Source organism: Tubulanus polymorphus, chromosome 10 (assembly GCF_964204645.1).
Source record: "Tubulanus polymorphus chromosome 10, tnTubPoly1.2, whole genome shotgun sequence".
NCBI lineage: Eukaryota > Metazoa > Nemertea > Palaeonemertea > Tubulaniformes > Tubulanidae > Tubulanus > Tubulanus polymorphus.
In genome coordinates, this window is record NC_134034.1 from 6,751,084 (window position 1) to 6,775,804 (window position 24,721).

General features: G+C 41.3%; 1 protein-coding gene and 1 long non-coding RNA gene across 2 annotated transcripts in view; both read right to left on the reverse strand.

The window, feature by feature from the left end:
• Positions 1 to 16,978: 16,978 nt before the first annotated feature.
• Positions 16,979 to 18,586, reverse strand: LOC141912181 (uncharacterized). The gene is made up of 3 exons (XR_012620132.1): positions 18,559 to 18,586; positions 18,352 to 18,404; positions 16,979 to 18,280 (listed from the first exon to the last, which is right to left on the reverse strand). It is a non-coding gene; the product is annotated as an uncharacterized LOC141912181 (long non-coding RNA).
• A 2,625-nt stretch (positions 18,587 to 21,211) lies between these two features.
• Positions 21,212 to 24,721, reverse strand: part of LOC141912037 (chondroitin sulfate synthase 2-like) — a 43,898-nt gene continuing 40,388 nt past the window's right edge. The window contains exon 7 of the mRNA XM_074803207.1: positions 21,212 to 22,291. Coding sequence (XP_074659308.1) covers positions 21,306 to 22,291 — 986 coding nt within the window. The 3' untranslated portion in view covers positions 21,212 to 21,305. The remainder of the gene's footprint in view (positions 22,292 to 24,721) is intronic.

Genomic DNA, 24,721 nt, shown 5'->3' on the forward strand with positions numbered 1-24,721 from the left:
GCACCTTCGAAATTGCCTCGTAGAAACCGCGGAAGTGCTGGGTAAAGAGCACAAGGACCCCTCATGGGCGGAAAGCTCTAGGTTTAATGCGATGATCTTTCAATAAATTTCATACATTGGCATTATTCATACGAATTTTAGGGATAATAATAATAATTATATAATGATAATAATAATAATAGTAATATCAGTTAGAATATCGGTAATAGTAATAATAATTTCAACAATATAAATTTTGAACGAATTTTTTTTACAATGACGACTCGAAGTCGGGCCCAAGGGGATCCGGGTACGGCTGCTGATAGTTCGGTCAGCAATGACACAGTCATGCGGGCGCTGACCGGGCTTCAGGGGCAGATGGGCTCGGCAGCAGCGTTTGTAAATTACAGCCTCCTTCCGAAATTCACAGGCCGGGACAATCAAGATGTGGATGAATGGTTTAGGGGATTTGATAGGCTTGCTGAGCTCAGAGGCTGGACCGCTGAGGTAAAAAAGAAACAGATTTTCTGGTTTCTGTCCGGACCAGCTTTGGTCCTTTTCAACGATCTACACATCGATCAAGAAACTGATGTGGCTGGCAACTTAAAAATTACCCCTTGGGATGATATCGTTGCTGCTTTCATAAAACAGTTTAGCCCGACAACTTGGGCCATAGTCAGGGAATCTGCCCTGACAACCATGAAACAGGGGGAGGGGCAACCAATTGACCAATCTGCTGAGGACATCGATCGGATGGCCTCTAGCTTAAAGTTCTCTGATCACCAGAAGAAAATTTTGTTAATTAACAACTCGAAACCGGAAATTTCCTTTTATCCGCTGTCCCAGCGGCCCGCTACTTTTAGAGATGCCTGGGAGGCCGGTAGGATGGCAGAACACATAGAGAAAAAGAAGAAAACTACCCCCTCGGTTAATCAGCTTGAGGCAAGCCCGAATCAGGAGGTACGAGAAGTCATGGCTGAATTGCGTGACATGTTTAAACAACTCATGTCAACTCAGAATAGGGATTCGAACCCTAGACGCCATGACCAGCATGAGAGGGGAGTATCTCCAGATGAAAGGCGATCTCTACAGAGATCAAGCGGAGGGAGCGTGATTTGTTACCGCTGCCACGCCCCGGGACATTACGCCCGTAACTGCCCTACCTGGCAAGTGGATCAGGGATATCAGAGGCGCCCAGATGACAGAAATCTTAATAATTCTAGCCCGGCAAACTCTAGACGTTATTATAACAATAGAAGATTTAGCAATCAACGCACAGGTTTGAATTGGCCAAATCAGGGAAACGCCATGGGACCTCATCCTGTAGGAGACCAGCAAGGGTGGGGTCGAACCACCATAAATGGTCGCCCTAGTGTAGCCAACGAACATCCTATGAGGAATGGCCGCCCAGTGACGAATCGACAATACGGCCCGCAACAAATGCGTCGCTAGGGGAATCTGATTTCTGGTGGGATGATAGTTACTACTATCAACACTCGTATTACGATGATTCTTCCTGTAGAAATGATGATTTTTATAATGAGGACAGGTATTTCTCGTCGCAATCGTGTTTAGATGATTGCGAATTATTTGATCCATCAGAATATGTTCAGGACTTGGAAACTGATTGGACTGATTCCTATTATTTTGATGAAACTGAACTTAAAGATTATTCTGGAACGTTCTCTGAGTGTCGGACACCCTCGTGGGGGGCAGATCATGTTTATAACGGTCAAGACAAAGAATCTGAATTTGAAAATGACTTAAAAGAAGATAAAGTTCGATTTAAGGATAAATTCTATGGAGAAGGGCATAAAAAGTCACATTTTGTGATCCGGTGGTTATAGATGAGATTCAAACGAATAAATCATGCCTTAATGTGTGTTATGACAGTAGGCCGCGCTGCAGTCTGAATGTCGATCCGGGGTTTTCGACGACTGGCGACGGTATGCGGGAACAGGGTTTTCGGATAATTAAGGGGCATGAAGTCGCGCAACAGAGTTGCCCAGCGACAGTTGAATCAGCGGTACAATGCGAAATTATGCCTTCAAATAATAATGATCGCAAGGTAAAATACCCAGAGAGTGGTAGAATAGTAAATCAGGGTGTAGTTGAAGATACAAATCAGTCCGAATTGAAGACACTAAGGTCAGCGGAAGCTGCCTTCTGCCAAAAAGAGGCTGAATTAGCTCACACATTTTCGCAGGAAGAATCTTTTAATTTTTCTCGACCGAATGAGAGTTCGGATAATGGGTTGTATGAGTGTAACAAGGGAAGTGACTTGGTTCAAGACGAGTTTGTCGTAGACTCAGAGGCCGAAAAGGACGAGTCGACACGTTACACAGAGGTTTTTAGTGGAGTTTCTGCCTCCTCCGCAACCGACGAACAGGACGGGGTTACCCAGAACTATTTTCCGTCAATAATGGCTACTGTTGCTAATCGGGTAGTTGGTCATCATTCTGGTATACCACTTAATATTCTTATTGACACCGGCGCGGAAATATCAGTTTTAAATAGTGGTTGTTTACATAGAAATCCGCAGATTCAGTCAGGTGAAACGCGAGAAGGACTATTCCATTCCGCTCGTGGGGTAGATGGTAGTAAGTTTAACTTGCGAGGATTAGTAGACATAAACTTTCAGCTGGGTTATCTAGATCTCACCCATTCTATGTATATTGTCGATGACGTGAGCTCCGATGTTATTCTCGGAGCAGACTTCCTGGAACAGCAACATGCTGTTATTGATTACGGCAAGAAAGCTCTCCGGCTGCCAGGTGCCGACACAATCCATTTTAGTAGCAATACAGTCAATCTAGGAAAACCCTCGACAGTTAAAGTGACCGAAATGACAATTGTCCCACCTTCGTGTGAAGTAATTCGAACGGGAACTGTTCGTCGGACAAACCTCCAGCGCCGTTTGCTGTATTTGAGCCATCTAACCATCTTCGCACTCAGGATTTGTTAGGCGCTAGGTCAGTAGTTGATGTCACTTCAACAGGGATTCCCTTTAGAGTCATGAACCCTACATCCCGACATGTGACCTTGTATGAGGGTACGTGCTTGGGTCATTAAATGGACAGAGGGATGGACGGTCAATCAGCCGCTGTCAACTAAGGGGGATTTTGGCCAGCTTCCAAGGCCACCGGAGGCCAATTTTACTCAGGTTAACGAGCCGCAGACATCAGCTGACATAGGACTACCTGAGATCGATCTAGTCAAGTCAGACCTGACCCCATCACAACGAACGAAACTTCTTAAGTTACTGCACTCGTACAAAGATGTTTTTGCTAGGTCCGCAGAGGAATTGGGTAAGACGGACTTTGTCAAACACGTTATAGACACTGGAGATGCACCCCCTATTCGGAAGAGGCCATATAGGGCAACCCCTCGTATGCATGAAGTCATCGACACTCATGTAAAACAAATGTTGGACTATGGAATTGTTCAATATAGTACGAGCCCTTGGGCTGCCCCAGTGGTATTAGTCCAGAAAAAGAGCCCAGACGGCGAGGTCAAGTGGCGATTTTGTGTAGATTATAGAGGACTCAATGCTGTCACTCGGACTGATTCTTTTCCCTTGCCAAGGATTGACGATTTATTAGCTCAAGTTGGACAGGCATAACCGAGATATTTTAGCTCACTCGACCTCTTGAGCGGTTATTGGCAGGTTGGTGTAGATGAAGCTAGCAGAGAAAAGACTGCATTTATAACTCAAACTGGTCTGCTAGAATTCAAGGTATTGCCTTTCGGTTTGAAATCAGCTCCATCGACTTTTCAAAGACTTACGGGTGGTCTTCTTAGGAATTTGATCGGGAAATTTTGCCTTGTATACCTAGATGATATTATCTGCTATTCAGACTCGTTCGACTCCCACTTAGAACATTTGGCGCGAATTTTTGATCGTTTCCGAGCGTCAGGGCTTCGTCTGAACCCTAAGAAGTGCTACTTCGCACTCAAGGAAATCAAGTTCTTAGGTCACCGTTTATCAAAAAACGGCATTGCTACCGACCCCGAAAAAGTAGCAGCGGTCCAGAACTGGCCCATTAAAACCACCCTAAAACAACTGCGCAGCTTTCTTGGGTTTACCAATTACTATAGGCGATTCTGTAAGGGCTATAGTACTATAGCCGCGCCGCTCCATAATCTAACCAAGAAAAGTGTTCCATATAAATGGGATGCTGCATGTCAACGAGCGTTTGACACCTTGAAACAAGCGATGCTCGAAGTTCCTATTCTGGCCTATCCCATATATGGGGGAGCTCCATTTTTACTATATACGGATGCCTCTGACGATGGCATTGGCATGGTATTAGCACAGGTTCAGGAGGGTACCGAGAGAGCAATCACATATGCAGGGTGTGGGTTAACAAAAGCCGAAAAGAATTACTCCACCACGGACCGTGCTTCTCGTAGTAGCGGCAGGAGTTCGGAAATTCGAACCCTATCTGAGGGGATATCACTTTGAAATAATAACTGACCATAGCTGTCTCCAATATCTAAAATCAATGAAGAATTTGTCGGGTCGTTTGGGTCGCATAGCGCTTTATCTTGAACAGTTTGATTATTCTATCTCTCATCGTCCGGGGAAATCGCACGGCAATGCTGACGGTCTATCGCGGAGACCGTATCCTGAGCCCCAGATCGAAGAGGACACGATTGAGGCATGCGCGGTACAAGCCGAAAATCGAGATCCGATTCCAAACGACATGTCTGTAAATCAACGGTCTGATCCGAATCTGCTGAATATCATTAATTATCTAGCCGACAGCTCCTTACCGGAAGAGGACAAGGAGGCCAGAGAAATCCTGTTGTCGTCAGACAACTACTTCTTGGATGACGAAGGGCTACTCTATCATGTGGACTCAAAGAAAAAGATAGAGGCAGATGGTCCGCGACAACTATTGATCCCCAAAAATATGCGCACCGAAATTCTAGAAGCAGGTTATGATTCAATTACCGGTGGTCACTTGGGACATAAGAGGACCTATGAGACATTAAGAGCTAGGTATTATTGGTCGGGTATGTACAAAGACGTAGAAAAGTGGATCAAATCTTGTAGAGACTGTGCAACCAAAAATAAGCCGGGAAAGCCCATACGAGCCCCAGTTAATCCGATCGCTGTCACTGGACCATGGGACAGGGTCTCAATGGATGTATGTGGTCCATTTCCAACAACTGTTTCAGGGAATAAGTATATTCTAGTTTTCGTTGATTATCTTACAAAATGGGTCAAAGCATTTGCTATGAAAGACCAAGAGGCAGCCACAGTTGCTAGAATATTTTATGAGCAAATCATTTGCCGACGCGGGGCCCCATCTGTGTTACAGAGCGACCAGAGGAACCAATTTCTTGAGGAAGTTGATGAATGAGGTGTCGCGACTCTGTAATACTCCTCGGGCTCGCTCTAGTGCTTATAGACCACAGACTCAAGGTCAAGTTGAGCACATGAATTTGGTTATAGTCAAGGCTTTAAGCATGTATTGTAACGACCGTCAGACAGATTGGGATACGTACTTGGATCCAATCCTTTTTGCGTACAGGGTTAGTCCAGCGTCAAACACACCACAATATTCTCCGTTTTTTTTTAAATGTACGGTCGAGAGCCAAAACTCCCAATGGATGTTGCTCTTCTCAACCCGAAAGATGTCTACTTTGACGCAGGAGGTTTTGTTCAGGCCATGTTACCGAAGTTGAAAGAAGCCATGAAATTAGCCAGAGATAACATCAAAAGGGCTCAAGAAAGGATGAAGGAACGTTTTGATAGAACGGCAGTCCCGCCAACTTTTGACGTAGGTGACCAAGTCTTAGTTTTCACACCAAAGAAAGTAAAAGGGCTGAGTAAGAAACTCTTACATCAATGGACTGGTCCGTATCGGGTTGTTCGAAAGCTTTCTCCTGTTTCTTTCATCTTAGAGGACGAAAACAATAAGGAATTAGCAGTGCCGATTCATTGTAATCGGATGAGATACTTCTTCTCTACTAACATTCGACCGTTGGACAGGATCGACGACGATATCGATAATGGGAACGATGGTGACCAGGACGAGGATCACCCAGACGACCAGCCAAATAATTTGACAGACGACCATGGGGGATCAAATGAATATCCCGGACAGGCTCTGCCAGACAAACCAACTACGAGTGGCGTGGAGCCTGTCTACTACGTAGAAAAGATTATTCGTCACAAGAAAGAAAAGGTAATTTTGAAATACCTCATCAAATGGGTTGGTTATGACAACAAGGACAATACGTTTGAGCCAGCTGAAAACTTGAACCCAGAAGTTATTAGAGCCTATTGGGATGACTTAGCGGCTAGGTCTAAGTCCAGGGGTCGGAAAACTAAAAATAGGCGCCGATAGAAGGACGACGACTGTTCCAAAGTTTGCCATATTGACGTGGCTCATTGTTATCTTTTCAGAATGCAGGTTGTGCTCGTACTACTGGTTCTTTGGTTCGCCCAAGCTTATGGGTCCACGCCAGCTACAGTTTTGAGGCCGAACTACGGTGCGGCTTTTCACAGAATAGGTGGAGTGCATAACAGGGATAGTGCGTGGTTCCACACGTTTGCGATACCGTGGCTGGTAGTCGACGATTCCGTGTATTCCGTGGTCCTTATGCCGGTCCCAATAAACGCCACATCATATAACACTTCAATGATCGTGGGGACGCCCCCGTATTTTGGCGCGACCAGGGATGGTAACTATTATACAGAAATGGGCCATGATATCTTTTCCACTTGTCATGGTACTGATGTGATGACTTGCCCGCAGCGCGTCTCCATGCGCGAAATTACCGTTGATTCGTGCCTAAGTAGTCTTTTCTTCGACAGGCCCTCGCGGGTGTTAGCGCTATGTCACATAAGGTACGAGGTCGGGGGCCTCGCCGAACTAGCGGCTGATGTGGGCGACGGCTTTTTCCTCGTATCAGGCAGTGATGACTTTTGGACTCTCGCATGCCCCGGCAAGTCACCACAAGCGATTCCAGCATGTCGTTTTTGCTTAATTAAAATTGGTTGTGCATGTGCATTGCGGGGTTCAACGTTTTATGTCCCTGGTCGAATTAATAAATGCATAAAAAAGGACACTGTAACTATTGCACACGCTGTGAACCTTCCCGTCCTTCATAGTTTCTTCGGGAAAAATGCAGTTTCGAATGTTACTGGAGCGCCGATGTTCCAGGGTACACCATACGCATCGCTGCCTGTTTTGGATTTAAAACCAACAATTGGTCAAAGGTAGCGGCAGTTGATACTAAATTTAGTATGGATTTTAAGAAACTGGCCCAAACTGTCAGTCAAGAGTCAAAACTTTACCGTTCCCAAGCCGATGCATTATTTGTATACCAGGAGCCAGTTATTTCAAATGGTGGTGGCACTGGTTGGATGACTTGGCTTGCAATAGGTCTATCCGCAGGTAGCATGTTACTGTCGATATTTGTTTTGTTGAAATCTCAAGGGTTAATACCAGTGTTGGGAGCAGGATTTCTTCCGCCCGCTCAAGCCATGGTCACAGTTCACCCCTCTATTCACGATTTACGTTCTGGAGGTTGGAATAATTCAGTTATCAAGGAAGTGGTCATGGCTGAAAATATTCGGGTGGATGTTGTTCTGTTTTTGTTAATCGTAGTGGGAATTTTGATAATTGTTTTTCGACCGTCGTTACGTGCTTTATTTTATAGATGCAGGCATTGGTTACCTGCAGCATGCTCGCCTGGTAAGTATCCAGTTAGATTGATGCTGCGAATTAAGAATGGAATACATAGTCTCGATTTACCTTTACTAACGCTGTCTGGATGTAAATCTGAATGTTATTTAGAGCCACCAGCTCTTACTAGAGTCGCCTTACAGGTCACTTGTGGGGTTGCTCGATTGAATTTAACTTGGCACGAAAAACAAATGACCTGTTCACAAGGGACGGTTTATAATTTACCAAAATCATGCTCGGTGCCTCTGAAGATAAGTCTGTTTGAAATGAGGCAGATGTTATCGGTATCTAGTAAAGCAATCGTTAGGCTAATTATCGTTCGTTGAGTGTGGAACTGAGAGAAGCGGCAAAACTCGTAGTGTCATCAGTTGAACCTGAAATTGTCGCTGTTGACGTTGAAGCTCACACCGACAGTCAACAACCGAGCATTCTGGTCCAAATGAGGGTCGTCTCTATCCACGTCTTTATTGAGATTTTGAATCACTTAGTAACATCGCATTTGGAGGAATCAGTGTTATACTCTCCTCGCGATGTTAATATTCTGAAGAACTGCATCTTCTTGTGTGCGGGATTTGTAAAAAAATTCTAAATTAAAAGGTAGGGAATTTCATAAATTGTTGAGACTAAAGTTCAATTTAAATTGTTAGAATAAAAGTTGAGTATTATTATATTTAAATCCGGAGTTCCTTTTATTCCTTGGTTTTCGGGTTTCTGTGTTCGTGGTCGACTTTCTCGCCAGGGACCGGAGTTTGTGATAGAGGAAAAAGACAGTAGAGAAAGGGACCGCGGAACAATACACTATGTACGCAGTTTGTTTAACGTTAGACAATTTATTTTCGTAAATTGAACAATTTCCAAGATTCACTTCCCCCTTTTCCAATTTTACCGTCCTATAAAATTCACTGCTTTTCACGGCCGCCCGTGCTGCCCAACTCTGGCAGTTGAGTCATTTGCAGTTTCAAAGAAAACTAGGCCACACGCGAGGCGCGCTTTTCGTATACATGCGCAGATCAATACCAAACACATAGCAACGAATATGTGTCAGGCACGTGTGTGAAGCACGAATAAACGTAAAAGGGCATGTGTGGATCTTCCGAAACGAAATGTTCCAACAACAAATAAATAACTAATTTAGTAAATAAGCAATGGATTCTGATGAAATTCAATAGGCTAAGAGATTTATTACTGCATTGAGTGTTTTGAAAGTTCTGAAGAGAAACTAAGCATCGTTTTTAAGTTATTTTGTACCAAAGCAAGAAAGTTTCATATGTGATAACAAAAAGAACTTCTCTAAAGCGAATGTCCATAATAAAAGTTTTCACACAGCTTTCAAGGACAACTCACGGCTAGTTAATTTAGACTGACAAGATTAATACCCGGACGATTATAACACATTGCACTGATTAAGTTAGAGGCTAGAATTGCTGAAACCTCGCTGGCTGGATTAATGTTATCTCCTAATGATTTTCTCGACAAATGCCCTTTGCGTATAAAATTATCGTTACAGTAATTCACGTATGATAGCATTCCCCTAATGTAATCATTCACATACCAGTTGAAACGATACACTTTATTATCTAATTCCTTATCAAGACTAGGGACCAATCCAGAAATAATAACCTTAATAATGTTATAAGACTCTGTCATTTTAGAGGTAATATCAACCAGACTGTAAGCAGCCCTCGATATGCCTTCGTTCCCCTGGCATTGCTTGAGGTCATTTACTCCACAGTGGAGTATAATACATGTATATGACTTGGGTGTTTGACAACATAATTTGTCGCCCATTCATATAACCGAGATAACGTCGGAATGTTGATATAATTATGGACGTATAAACTAGATGTAGTGGATTCCTTTGATCTAGGCTGGTGCGTCGTCCTTCTAGTTTATACGTCCATGGGCTATCCCAGTCTGCTCTCCAGTATTGTATAACTTTCCTGGGCGCTTTCTTGACTTAGGTTGATTTGATGTCAAGGCCAGTCATAACAATACTATGGTCTGATATTCCAGGGATAGATGAGGAATTCTTGACAACCATATCAAGGTAATCCATCCGATATGAGAAAAAGCTATTCTAATTTTCTCGGACTTTGCATACTTGTCAATGATATTTTCTGTAGCGCAAATAGAAATATTCCTCCCGAAAACCAAATCGATCTTGAAATACAATTCTAAATCTTTAAAGTTAACCCGGAAGTAAAACAGTAGACGATACCGCTGGTTCACGTGAACACCCGCTGATCACTCCGGCTAAGCCAATCATAGAGGAGTTTTGCTTTCTGTTTGACTTTTTAAAACAGATATCCTTGCGTTCAGATTTTCGCGAAAAAGTTCATATAAATTTTAACGAGGCCCTTTTCAAATTTTTGCTCCATAGGGTTTGGAGAATGGATAATGCTTTAATGAAAGATCTGTATGAATAAATGCTCGTATGCGCAGTCAAAGAGCCTTAGCTCTGTAAACCATGTCATTTAAATTCGCTCCATTTGTATAGTAATAGGCTCAGCCTACGGCTGGCCCAAAAATCATTAATATTTTTGTAGACGTGTACCAAGTTAGTGCAAATCAGATGGTTGTTATTTGAATTTTGTGGTGTCTTTTCGGAATTTATCAGTTGATAACTTACGTCGTCGCAAAAACTAACGTCGTCACAAAAATGGTTATTTCTAAATCCCATTTTTGACAGTATCCTGCAATTTTGTCAAGACAGTTTTAGTTTTGAAGACCATGTTCAGAATTAGACACTAATACAAGATCGTTGGCATATAATAAGTAATTCAGTATGTCGCCCAGTGGAACTGGGTCACAAGACTCATCGAATATAGATATAATATCGTTAATAAAATGTTGATAAGCATTGAACCAAGAGTGTTTCCTTGTTGTACCCCAATATTTGAGCTGAATTTGCTGGATGTTGGGTAATTGTTAAGTTTTACTCTACTGGTGATATTCCGATTGTTCAATGATGCGAATGAAGTGATCTCCTAATTCTAATTGTTTCAATTTGTATATCAGACCTTGGTGCCAGACTCTGAGTCAAATGTTTTCCGGAAATCAATGAAACAGGTAAAGAGTTTATTGGATGAGGATAGTTTCTTATCGACAAGTCTCTTTAATGTGAACATATGATCTGAGGTCCTACTTTTAGGCATGAAACTAATCTGCTGAGGTACAATCAAATTGTTTGATATCAACTACTTTAGCTTTATTAATCTGACAATCAGGAAATGACAAAACACTTTACCAAGACAACTGTTTAAAGTACTATAATTATCGGGCAATGATTTATCGCCCTTTTTATAGAGAGGAGCAATCAGGCCTTCAGCCCATGAGTCTGGATAGAAGCCGCTTGAATAAACGTAATTAAATAATTTTGAAAGGGGTTAGTACTTTAAAAATTTCGTTGGTCAATCCATCAGGCCCTGGTGACTTGTTTTTCTTCAGGGCTGATAGAGCTTCCGAGATTTCTCTTTCCGCGATAAGAATGTCCAATTCAGTAAAAGTAGGTAAATCATTTGGTAAGTCTCTTAGATCTGCTCTGTTTAGTGAGTTTGTCTTCGCTAAATTTATAGACTTGAAATGGTCAATAAATATTGCTGGATCACAGATATTTTATTCCAATAGTCTTCCTTTTAGTGAGGTAGGCATTTAGAGCTTGGATTGCCGAAATGCATCTCGTTTTACTTAAAGAAGTTTGCGGTACCATCTTTTCAGTATGGAATATTTCTCTCGGGTGACCCCATTTGTTTGCCAATGCAACTTTTTCCCTGTGGTACGCAAACCATTCCTTAGTGACGAGCATTCTTTATCAAACCAACATTTTTCGCAGTTTACCTTAGTACTCTTTTCCATGTGTTTTTTCTTGGGCATTTTGATATCTATATATAGTATGGCCACAAATTCATCAACTGTGTTGTTCACAGTGTGTATATCAGCAGTGTCTGAAGACCAGACATCTTTGTTCCATAGGTTATCTAATTCAATGATGATATCTGGGTTTGATAAATACGAGTCTGCTTCTTCTGGGTCTTTGAGTTTAGCAAACTGGCTGTTGCAAAAATCTGTATAAGTTGGTGGGTTATAGGCTTCCTCCAGAGATACAACTGTTTTGTATTGCAGGCCCAATCCTCCGGCACAATGATCTGAGAGCTCACTAAGTTGGCTATGGACATGCAAGTACTTGATAAGAAGGAAGATTTCATCATGAATCAGAGCCAGATCTACAACACTTCTTCCATTCCATTGGTGACAGGTATATCCACCCAAGTGGTCACCGGGGTACCGGCCATTTAGAAAACATAGATTATTGGACATACACATTTCAACTAAATTCTTGCCCATTTTGTTAATCGTTTTATCTTTGCTCCACCTTATGGGTATTTCAATGACTGGTATCTCTAATCCGCTCAATACTGGTATGTATTCATTGTCATTTAAATTAACGTTAATACATTCATTTATGAGTCCAGTCCGAGCATTAAAATCCCCTAATACATGTAATAGGATATTTCCAAGACTTGAGTATTTGGTGCACCCTAATTCAAGTGACTCAAGTTATCGTCTGAATTCTTCGAACCAACTGTAGAATTAATTGGGCTCATGTAACATGCGGCAATAGATAAAGGTTATCATGACATGTGGTAGGGGTATATTTTAACCAAATTATTTCAGACGAAGGCCTTTCAATTACTTTCACATTATTCAAACAATTCAAACTAAAATAATCCGAGATTTGTGGAAACGATTCTTCATCAGTGTGAGTTTCGGTGAGACAAACAATGTCATAATTTTCTATCTGTTTTAAAAAATAACCGTCATTTAACTTTTTAGTGTACTGGTTACACAGTCCTTGGATGTTCCACGCACCTATGTTTAACATGTTCGCGGACTCGGGAAGTTATCGCGGTCTAACCAAACTCCCGTCTACGAGTGAAAAGGTCTAAAGCTCGTCGCACTGAGCTTGCAAGATTGTTCGCAAAACGTTTTATACCATCTCTACCGTTAATATGCCGGTATTCGAAAAACGCCTAATGAAAAACACCGAATCGGAAAACGCATAACGCCTAATTCATAGTAACATCCAAGAAATTGACCTAAATCCCTACGTGAACTATGTACGCAACGCTACATAGTTCACGTCGGAGTGCGTGGAGCGCCGCCCATTCCATCTTCGTTTCTACTGTCTTTGGTTACACAGGCTTATCTGTGTTATCATTTCATATTAAGACAGAGTATTATGATTATAAAAGACATCATATTTCTTATATGGAACATAAAGTTTATTATTTTTTGTTCAAGGAAGTTCAGGGGCTGGACATTATTTAGTCTCTCATTGGTTCGGTAGGTTCACATTAGCGTGGTTGTGAACAGTTTTGGAGGATAATTTTGAGAAAGGCTATTTTATCAGTCTTTGTGTGCGTTGTACCTACGAGCGTAGGTTGTACCATAGTTATGCATTCCGGTTTCAAAATTCAAGAAAGCCGGTTTATAACCGCGGCGTTTGTTTTCGCGTTATCATAGAAGTGTAAACTGTTTCAGTTTACACTTCTATGGCGTTATGTAATAATTGCTTGCACGGCGGACATTCTATCATCATCCTATAATGAAGTTTATTAGAGTAGTAGTCTCGTTTCGTGAAGCGTAAAACACATGTATTTTCAAACTTTTCCGTTGATGAGTTGGATTGTGAGTCTCAGTAGATGGTGCAATTACGAAATTAGGTCATTTTCTAGGAATTAGGCGTTATGCGTTTTCCGATTCGGTGTATTTCATTAGGCGTTTTTCGAGTACCGGTTAATATGCACCGGATCTCGGTAAAAGTGTTGACGATTGTTGAGGTTCTCGTGGCGGCATACGAAAGTGCTTTTGTCGAATTCCGCATGGCTTTCAATAGTCGCATTGAATATACGTGACTGTATGTCGTATCTGTTATGATCCAATCTATTCGGCACTAGCGATGTCACTAATTTAGTCTCCGGAAATTTGTTTTTGATTTCGTTGACAAGATCAATATAACGGTCCACACACTTATCGGCACTATTTGTTTTACGGATATCATTGGTCCCTATATGAAGGACATGACGGATTTTGACTGATATCCCTGACATCACTAGATGCTTCATTTACTGTGTACGCTGTTAGTTTTTCGACGTCACACGAATCGTTAACAAAGCGGTCAGGATTAATTCGTATAAGAATCACCTATGATAACTACTCGTCTACGCTCACGACGACTACGGGTGCTGCGGCTACGTTTGTCGCCATGGTGAGATGTTCGTCGACTTCGATTATGAACGACTTTGAATGTCGCATGACGAGCACTAGTTTCCGGACAGTCGTATACGCTTTCATCCCTGGGACTATCGGTAGTCAGTGAATTACGGTTAGAATGAGCATCCGGACTGCGCAACTCATTCAAGTTCTCTGTGTTCGATTTTTCACGCGAGACCCTTTCCAACAGGTCTTTCAACTCGTTTCTCAAATCATTGTCATCATTAGATTTCTGTAGAATGTCTTTTATCCTGCAGGCGTTCCTGTCGGCAACTTTTTTCAGGCGGTGACGCCCTTTTCCAAGTTCGGTAGCGGCATTGTCAGTTCAGAGATACGGTCGAATCGTATGATCGCGTCATCAATTTTAGTATGTATGGATTTTAGTTTTTAGGTAGATTTTAGAGGAATCTGGACGCATTGGTTCACTTGTTGAGTTAAGGTGACTATGGAAGCTTGCAGTGACTTATACCATATATCCAGATTCTCGGCACCATCTGTTATTGTAGAGCTGTAGTCAGTCTAGCAAGCAGCATTAGCAGAGAAGTCGCCGATATCGATAGACGTGCTGCCATCTCTAAATGACTTCATATCGGTAGGTTCGGAAGTTTGGGCGTCATCGGCTTTTTGAACCAGGTTCAGAGCCGTCGGAAGGGATTTCTCAGTGGTGAGGCTTATTCCCGAATGGGGGGTGTGGGCCCTCCCCAGAAAAATTTTGAAAATTCAATCACCAGAGATGCATTTTTGGGCCATTTCACGGTCTCATTCACAGAAGCACGAGAACTCGTGAGCAACCACCTAGTACAGATAACGACGAGCTGCTACGTGGTACATCGAGCTTTTGAAAAAGCATAACAAATTTTTTGGTTGAGCAAAAAAGCAGGGGCGGATCCAGGGGCATATTTTGACTGCCTTCTAAAAGAAATGAGGGCACCCAAAGGGGGAGCGCGGGGTAACCCCCCTCGCCGGTGGGGGTTTGTGGGGTCTCCCCCAAGAAAATTTTTAATTTTCAAGTCCTCAGATGCATTTTCCCAGCATCTAGGACATATTTTTCTCAATCCTCACAATCCAAAATAAAGCCTTAAACACTGATGTAAGCAAAGTCTCCAACCAAAAATCCAAAATGCAAAAAGACATATGTTCAAGATTTATATATATTTATTTTCAGTTTCATTTTCAGCATTTTTATGGTATGGTTACAACTTACATAATATTACAAGATTGCATAAAGTGAATATTTGTAATACATACTGGAAACAACATTTATGAAAATGGCAATTTAAATATTTCCTTATTTAATATAGCATTTTGAGATAATTATCTCAATTATATTATTATATGAGTACATTGCACTAGGATCATGTTATATAATGTACAATGTATCCATAAAATACTATTTTCAATACCGATTTATTGCTTAAATACATATTTGAACTTTATATTTTTCAGTTAAAACACACAGACTCTCATAAATTTCAAATGAGACATACCCAGATACCAACAAATTGCACCATATTTCCACTATTCTTCAGTTAGCTCACACATTGCAAATGAGACATTTTCCATTGATACAGCAGCAAATTAAACAATATTTACAATTATTTTACAGTTAAAAATGACAGAATCTCACACATTGCTAATGAGGCATTTATGAAAGAAAATAAAACTACTATATACACTACAAAATAAACATTTATCTCATAAAGTTATCAATATCCAATGTTATTTTTATCAAAATAACTTTAATTTACTGATACTGAACTATATTATACTATATAATAATACTGATTGATTCAGCTCTGAATTACAATGCTGAGTAAATCATTCCAGCAAATAAATTCCAAATAATACTTTTCATAATCTGACATAATCAACCATATATTTCAAAACATTTTACCACAAACAGCTATTAAAACTTGTAATTTCTGATATTTAACGGTTTATAATGTACACAAAACCACAAGCAATAAGAATAAATTCACTAAAAAATTCCCATTAATACATATTTTGTCCTGACAGCAGTAAACCAGTCACAAAGGCAAACAACAATATCTGCTGAACACAAAACTCAATCACGTCATGAATACCAGTTCTAGTTTATTATATCTAGCAGCACCATCTTTCTAGGATGCTGACGGGCAAATATATCAATCACTGCCTGAATGTCAATTTTCAGGGAACTATAGACTGAAAGGAGAGCTAAGCCATTCATGCGGCTTTGATTCATGGTGCTTCGCAAATAAGTTTTGAGACGTCTCAGAAGTGAGACAGAGCGTTCACACTCACATGATGTAACGGGCATAGTCCCCAGTAACACTAATGCTGCCCTGATATTAGGAAACAAATCAGCATCTACAATGGGTAGGAGTTGCGTAAGATGTTTTGGAACTTCTTTCTTGCTTTCAGCTGTCTTTTTCCAGTAAGATTCCCAAAGATGCAGTTCAACATTCAAAGAACTAGGTGATGGCAGGTCATCAATGTACTCCATACAGAATTCTTTGAATGGCTTCGCCCATTCTTTGTTAGCTAAAACCGTTGCTGGCAACACGGAGAATGCAGAAAGAATAGTTTCCTGACCACTGAAAAAACGATCATTTATCTCGGAATACAAATGATCCAGTATTGGTATAGCAATAGCACGTTTGAAGTACTGTTCTACTGACTCAGCTGGGATGTTGCTTCGCTGAGTCTGACGACCACATGTTCGGGGTTTTTGAACGTCAACTTCAAGCAAACTGGCTAAAGCGGTAGCCTGTTGAAACCATAATAGGTCGTAGGAGTCGAGATTTGATCGATATTTCTCGATAGTATCACGGACAGCTTTTAAGCACAAATATGCACGATTGGAATCCTGGTTCGCGTACTACAACTTAACGGTCAGACTAGTCGTCACACTCAGACATTCACGTGTCAAGATATAAGCGGCAATGAACGGAAAATTGGTAATCGCATGGTAGAGCCCATTTGCTTTTACCACAGAATCTGGATTCCAATGCTTTTCTGCATTCATACTTATCAAATCCAGGGTTTCAACGACAGCCACCACTATATCCGAAAACACCTCCATTACATCTAGGCGTTGGACCCATCTAGTTTGACAAAGGTCCAACAGCTTTGAGCGCTTACTTTCAGGGCACAGTACCTTGATCTTTTCAGAGAGTGCACCTTGTCGTTTTGGGGAATTTGAAAAAAATCTCGACAACTCCCCCAAAGTGTCCATCATGTTTTTCACCTGTGCAACTGATGCAGTTTTCGTGACGCAGAGATTAAGACGATGAGATGCACAGTGTACATATTTCACTTTGCGATACTGTGTTTTAATGCGAGTTGACGCACCCTTACATACACCAGACATATTTCCAGCCCCGTCAAAACATTGTCCCCTACAATCTTTCATGTCAAGGCCAAGGCCTTCAACTGTTTCTATCAATAGTCGGGCTATTTCTTCCCCTGATGTACCAGAATCACACCAAATAAACTGCAGGAAAGATTCGTGAACTTCACCATTCGAATCAACATATCTCAGAATGAGAGGCATCTGTTCTATGTTGCTGCAATCCGATGCCTCATCAGCTAAAATTGAGAAGTAACGGTTCATTTTTATGTCATCTATAATTGTTTTTTGAATCCATTCTTTCAAACAGTCAATCAGTTCATTCTGAATGGTTTTAGAACGATATGTACTTGTTTTTGAACACTTTTTAAAATGTTCCGTCAGTGTTGCATCACCAGCATCGCATCGAAACTCCAATAACTTTTGGAAATTACCAGAATTACTTTCTAAATCCAGATGTTTCGAGTCATCACGGTGTCCACGCAATGGGATATTTTGATTCCCAAGAAATATGACAGTTTTCAAAATGGATTTCAGAATTTTGCGATTTTCAGCAATTCGTTTTTGATTTGTTGTACTCGTTAAATTGTTGACTCCCAAGGGTTTGGGATTCCATTACACTGAGAAACATTTTCTCACAGCAAACTGCATCATGATGTACTTTAGAGTTATCCCTATGGGATGTAAATCTAGAACTTGCGCATGTCCAGTCAATAAAGGGAGTCGAAACTAAACGTTCTAACTTGGCATCGTGTTTTTTCTAATGTGCGACCAAAGAAAACACATGGTCGACAGAAAGCACCTGATAGTTCCTCGGAATATGCAAACCAATGGAATTGTTTGAGCCAATCAGCATTAAATGATCGGTTTTTTAAGCCATATATGTCCGTTTTGGGAAATTTATACTTTTCTGTCGGCACCCACAAGTTACATAAAGCATTGTACTTTTCAGCATCTTTCATTGTCCTTGTTTTGCCAACTAACAATCCAATATCTGAAAACAAAACCACAGATAAAGTCAAATTCTGTACATGCACACATTCAAACAAGCAAAACAGAACTTACAAATATTCCTGGAAAGCTCCATAACACGCAATATTTGGCAACCATTCATTGGCCTATAAAAGTTATAACTTAATCCAGGGGCAGATTAAGGGGATACGCCGCAATCTTGCCAAAAATTTCTCCAAATGTTTCTTCAGAATAGATAATGGATCCCCCTGTTGACACATGCAGAGAATTAAATAAGAAAATTATCGCATACAAACGTACCCATCATATTATTATTATTTGTGTCACGATTCTCATAGGCAGACATGATTTGATGATGATCATTCGATGAAATCTGGGGTACCGGTACACTATCAGTTGGTACAATTACTGGAGTTTCAATCATCACTGCATTAGATGGTGGTGTAATTGATTCCCTGTCCATGATGTCAGAACTGGATGTCGTGGTTGTTTCGACGATATCATGTGGATGGTCACCGGCTTCAGCACTCTCTGTGATGTCAGAACGGGATGTCGCAGTTGTTTCGACGATATCATGCGGATGGTCACCAGTGGCAGCATTAGAGTGATTAACTGGTTCTGCTGAACGACCACTGAAAAATAGAAAAACAAGTTGCATAAATATTCATTTAAATGTGCCCTTTTCTGACTTTACTACGCCAGGCCCAGGCTGCCCCCAGGATTAATGTTGCCTTTTAGCTGGAAAGTGCCCTTTTTATACTGAACTTGCCCCTAACAAGAGCTATGTATGTGCATATATTATCTTTGTGAATGCATGCAGCCCTAGACCTTTTAAGATGCCTCCGGGGGTGGATTCTTGAGTTTGACTCTTTGACTTTGACATTTGTTACGCTAGCCTTGAGGCCTATAAATTGCCTCTGTTTACGGCTGTTTGACCTAGAGACAGCTCATAAATCATAAACAGTGTTGTCAAACAAATGTTAAAGTTCTAACCTGAACAACGTAAATAAGGTTTTGCAGCGCTTTGCATCATCTTTTAGTAATTTTTCTCGGTCACGCTTTCTCCGTGCTGCCGATGGCATTTTTCATGTTGTGAATGATTCTCCACACAGGGCGCGATGCATTAACTATTACCGTAACTGCGGACATCGGCAACGGAAAACTGCCGACATCGGCATCGGAAGTTTTGATAACGACTCTCAGTTCATGCGGGTTGTAATGTGCCGGCCTGGGGTTACAGATCGTTATCTCTAGTGCCCCCCCCCCCCACACGAAAACTCATCGGAAAAGGTTCACTTCGAATCACGATTATAATCTATATGCTACTTTGCTATAGTAGATTTTTTTACTATCACTTAAAAATAAAAAATGCGTTCCTTTAAGAGGGGCACTCGGGATTTTTTGACTGCCTTCCGGAAGGCATGGAAGGCACCCTGGATCCGCCCCTGAAAAGTGCTCCGACGGCTCTACAGGTTAGACAGGTTACATAGCGGGCAGATGTAGATCTCATGTATGTCGAACGATATCCGGGCCATGTCTTGTTTCTGGAGGCCAGTACATAGATTATGCATCCAACTTTCACACAAAGAGCATTGAACCAATTGTCTGTTATCTGGGTTTTGGCAAACGGTGCAACTAGACTTTTGAGGAAATTGTTTGTGTCCATTGTTTGTGTCTGAGGCGACTGGGGGTCTAACTGACTCTGTTTAGGTTTATTCAGTTTTTCCAACATTTTCGGGAAGGTGTCTCTCACCCGGAACGAGTTCCCTTGGATATTCAGCTTGGGAGTCTTTTTCGTTGACCCTCTATACAAAGTTGTGTGAATGGTACCCAATTTGTTGTTCTGGCTGTCAGTATACATTCCAGAAAACTGAAGACCGTGATCTCCGCGGGCTATCGGATTACCATAGCTAGCACGGAGTACCTCGAGGATAGACTTCGCTTTTTCTTTGCATAGGTCTATTACCACTGACTGTGGTTTCTCACTTATCGCAACCTTACGGTAACCTAGTTCATCATCAAATGAGTTCACGAAGTTCTGCTACTGGATCTCCTCTCAGATTTCTGGCCCTGCTGGAGTATATGGTCTCTCAGTTGGGTGTACGCAGAGTTCAGTTTCTGGAACGAGGTGGTGGCATCAGATCTGTTGAACTTATCGGGGTGTATTTCTTTAGCGATGGAGATGTATTTGGTCCTAACATCATCAAGGCTTGAAGGCAGCTCATCGAGTTCTAAGATTTTGAGGAGTTCCACGTTATTACTATATTTGATTTTATACGTGATACTGATGGAAAAGTTTCTCACATGAATTTACGACGATCGACGAATATTACAGACCAGAACGCTGCTCGGTTTTGTTATCTATCTATAGCACATCACCTTTTCTGCCTACGTTGGGGTAAACAGCATTAAATTTCAATTTTCTCCGGACACGGTAAGTTTGTTGTGATCACAAGTGTGTATGACCTGTTGACTGGAAGCCTCGAGTGTTTGTCAGAGATGACGTCAGAAACACACACCTGCTGACATAAACAATAACAGTTAGCACGTGCTGAAATTGCTGATTTCAAAGTGATATTTCTGAGTAGTGGCTGAACTAGAATTCAAACCAGTAGCATATTTGATAGTTGTGAATACATCACATTTGAAAATGACTTGTACACAATATTCTTTTTTGATGGCATTTGCTCTTTAATGAGCCACGTATTTCACAACGGAAGTGGATAATCCGCAAATAAATGCCAAGTGTGAACGCTTAGTACCATACTAAAATCCTATTGTGAACGCAGCTTATAAAAGGTAGCACACCATTGGTGATTTGCTACATTCTGATTGTAAGAATTACAAAGATATTACCAATGCCACTTGATATTGGGTCCACTGTGTGTATGGTAGTAAGAAGGTGATACAGCTGATCCGTTACTGCCCCGGTTACTGTAAAAATACTTATTCAATGACATTTATATCAAACCGCACCTAGGTGACAAGTCTTGTTTATTACCAAGAAAATCATATTTGTACATTCTCAATTATTGCATATTGTATCATTATAGTTTTCCGGATTGTTTCAAAAAATACGTAGCAAGGTGCCTCTTATCACCAAACATCTTAGCATGTTGCACATGACAATTTGCCATATGTTCACCGGTACAATTGAATGGCTTGTATGCAAGTCGAAGGTCAGGATCGATTCCATGCAAAATGTGAACGTCACTGAATTGCACAAACATATCCATTATAGTCGATGATGACCCTTCATTTCTACCATTGTGTGATTTATTATCCGCAGCAAGGAAATCACTTGCGTAAAAACTAGCATGTTCCGCCGAATGCGTATTGAAATATCCGTTGTCTTTGTGCACATCAAAGTTAGTACTATTGTTGCCAGTGAATCTCGGATCATACTGCCAAAAACCGATTGGAAAAAACACCTGTTGCCCACGAATTGTATTGATACGAACACGGTTCACGAATTGTAAATTCATATGCATAGTAACTGAGCCCAGAAACATGATGGAGTCAATCATTGCTTTTTTGGCAATCACTCCTCGGATGACAGAAAATGGGCCAGACACTTCGTCTAGTAGCACCCATTTCAAGCAGTTGTCATATGCATCGATGATGAACCTATATGTCTGTAAAATTTCAGGTCTTTCAAAAACCATCATCAAATCTACATTGGTTCCAGTTTTACAAAACTCGAATAAATACGTCGTAAGAAAGTGATACAGCTGATCCTTCACGGCCAAGCTTACTGCAATGATGACAGTAACATGCGTCGTCTCCGTAACGTACTGTATTGGTACAAGCTCAACGTGGTTTAGTGGACGGATGAGATTGGCATGATGAATGATGGAACACTTTTTCTGGGAGTCATACATTTCTACATCAACCATGTATTCTATCCCCCGAGATGGATCAAAGCGCCGATAACCATTCACCAAACGCGTGTAATGTAGGTGGTTACCAAACTGATCCTGCAGTGTCAAAAAAGTTTTGTTCAAAATACTTGAGATGTCTATTTCGTCGATCCCTACAAAAAATAAACAAATGTAATGATCATTGGTTGATATGTCGTTACTATGGTGCCCTTTAATGTAACTGTGTTTGTTGTGAATTTTCAAGCACATTAATAGTGTATCCTGAGTAAGGGGCTGCAACTTGTTGAAATATTGATATGAAAAACTAGATCAGAGTTGCCACTACTGAAGATACAACTGGGTCAGCAGCTCAGCAACTAGGAGGGTGGTCTATCTTTAAAAGCTGACGACTGATGCATGGGGAGGAATGAATGCGCAAGCAACAAATGTACAGTAAACCTTGCATAAGTCGGATCGGATATAGTCGGATTAACGGACAAGTCGTATAAATTCAGAGGTCCCATTTTATTCTTCTTATTTTCAAGTAAATTTCTGTCCCAAAGTCGAATTTTACTAGTTGGAAACTTGCCTACATCATAGTGTGAAGTGTGGTCCCAAAATATAAAATCTACTTAAATTATAGTCTCAAAGTTGGATCGTTTATTGATCATGTGTGCGCTTGCGGGTAGTATTCTGTCCGATGGGGAAATTGTGGAATTTGTCCGGGATTCCACAATTGAGATTGATGATGACGATGATGACCAAACAGAGTATCATCCAGTCAGCACATCTGAAGCTTTAGATTCACTGAAAAAACTCTATGGATATCTGTTGGCCAGCAAAGATGTAAACTATGACAAGGAGCTTGATTGTTTACACTTTTGTATCCAAAGTACAGAACAAACGTGCCAGACAATCAACAATTTGAGTTTTTTAAACCTGTTTAGAACGCTGGATTAATTAACGACCACAGCTTGACCCCGATCAAATGAACTTGAAACTCACCACAATCATAGAAAAGTTGTAAGCTACAACTTTCTAATTCATTGTTGTAACAAAATATGCTTAGGTATCAATACTATGTGGAAAAACTTTTTCCCACCAACGAATGAGTACTAATGACACCAAGATGGCCGCCAATTACCTGTCTCACGTATAAAACATCCCTTTCCAAAGAATACCCATCAGCGATTGCAATGAGAAATGGCAAACCAGTAGGAAGCTACAGGACTCAGAATTTGGGCCAAAATTGACATTTTGGGCACTAAAAAGGTCATAGGGCTAAAAAGGGAACAAGAGGCCCATGGACCTTGAAGCATTGGTAGATTATACTGTGGTAGGTATTAAGTGGTTAATGTATTACATCTACCGGCGAATGTTCTATGACAATGTTGATTGGGAGGACCACAGACATAAGGTCAATTCGTGTTAGTACGATTTTCATTTACGCTGAAAATGAATTTCATTTTTCTGCCGAACGATTGAGCCTAGGCTATTTGTATAATGCGATTCTGTTAAAAAGACGAAACCAGTTTATTCTGATGTTTTCCATCATGTCGCAGCTAAGATATTCATATCAATCAAGATTTGGAACCCATTTAATACAACAATCTTCGGCACTTTCGACTACACAAGGTGTGTATCAACGATGTAAAATTACAGTTTTTGGAACTAAAATTTGTATTTCCGAGTGGTACTTACCCTTTCCTATGGTTTTGCCAATATTTTCTAAATTTGGATTGATCGCCAATGGTTTTTCTATACGACCCGGCCCTGTGGTATTGCATTTAGACACCGACGAAATCCGCCATCTTTTTATGCCATAGCAGACCCAAGAATGCAGCTATGCGGGGCAGGTGGGTGGGATTCCCACCATAGGAAAGGGTAAGCTGCTCGGAAACACAAATTTTAGTTCCAAAAAGTGTAATATTTCCGTTGAGTACTGTACCCTTTCCTATGGTTTTTGCTAGATTAGCCTAGCACAAGGATGGTCCATTTGATCCAGCAAGCGGGGGAGGACTGGTGTGGGTGGGAACGCATACGCATGCATCCCCGACCAATCCAGAGAGAAGGTGTCAACCCTACGCTTCTGCATCTGGAAACGGGGAAACAAACAGTGGACACCTCCGATTGAACCAGGTGGCAAACAGATCAAGCAGCGGATTGCCGAACATGTCTCAAACCCAATTGGCTATTTCTTGGTGGAGAACCCATTCTGTCGCAATAGCCTAACCTCGACGAGAAAGAGCATCGGCCATCACGTTCCTTTTCCCGGCTAAATGTGCCACAGTCAGGGAAACTCACTTTGCCTGGCACCAAAGAAGAATTTTGGCTGACAGATCTGTGAGGGTTTCTGAGTGAGTGCCCCCTTGATTCTGAAGGTAAGCCCTCACAGTTGAATGGTCCGTGGCTAACCAAATATAATGGCCCTCCACTCTCCTGTGAAAGAACTTCAGAGCGTTCCACACGACGAGCATTTTCAGGAAATTTATGTAGCGAGACCACCTCCCAAAGATCTGGACTTAGATCAGTTGGAGGTACAGGAATCAAGGTCTCCCGGTTGCCCTTCGACTGAGACCAGAAGACTTTCCATTATTGTTGCA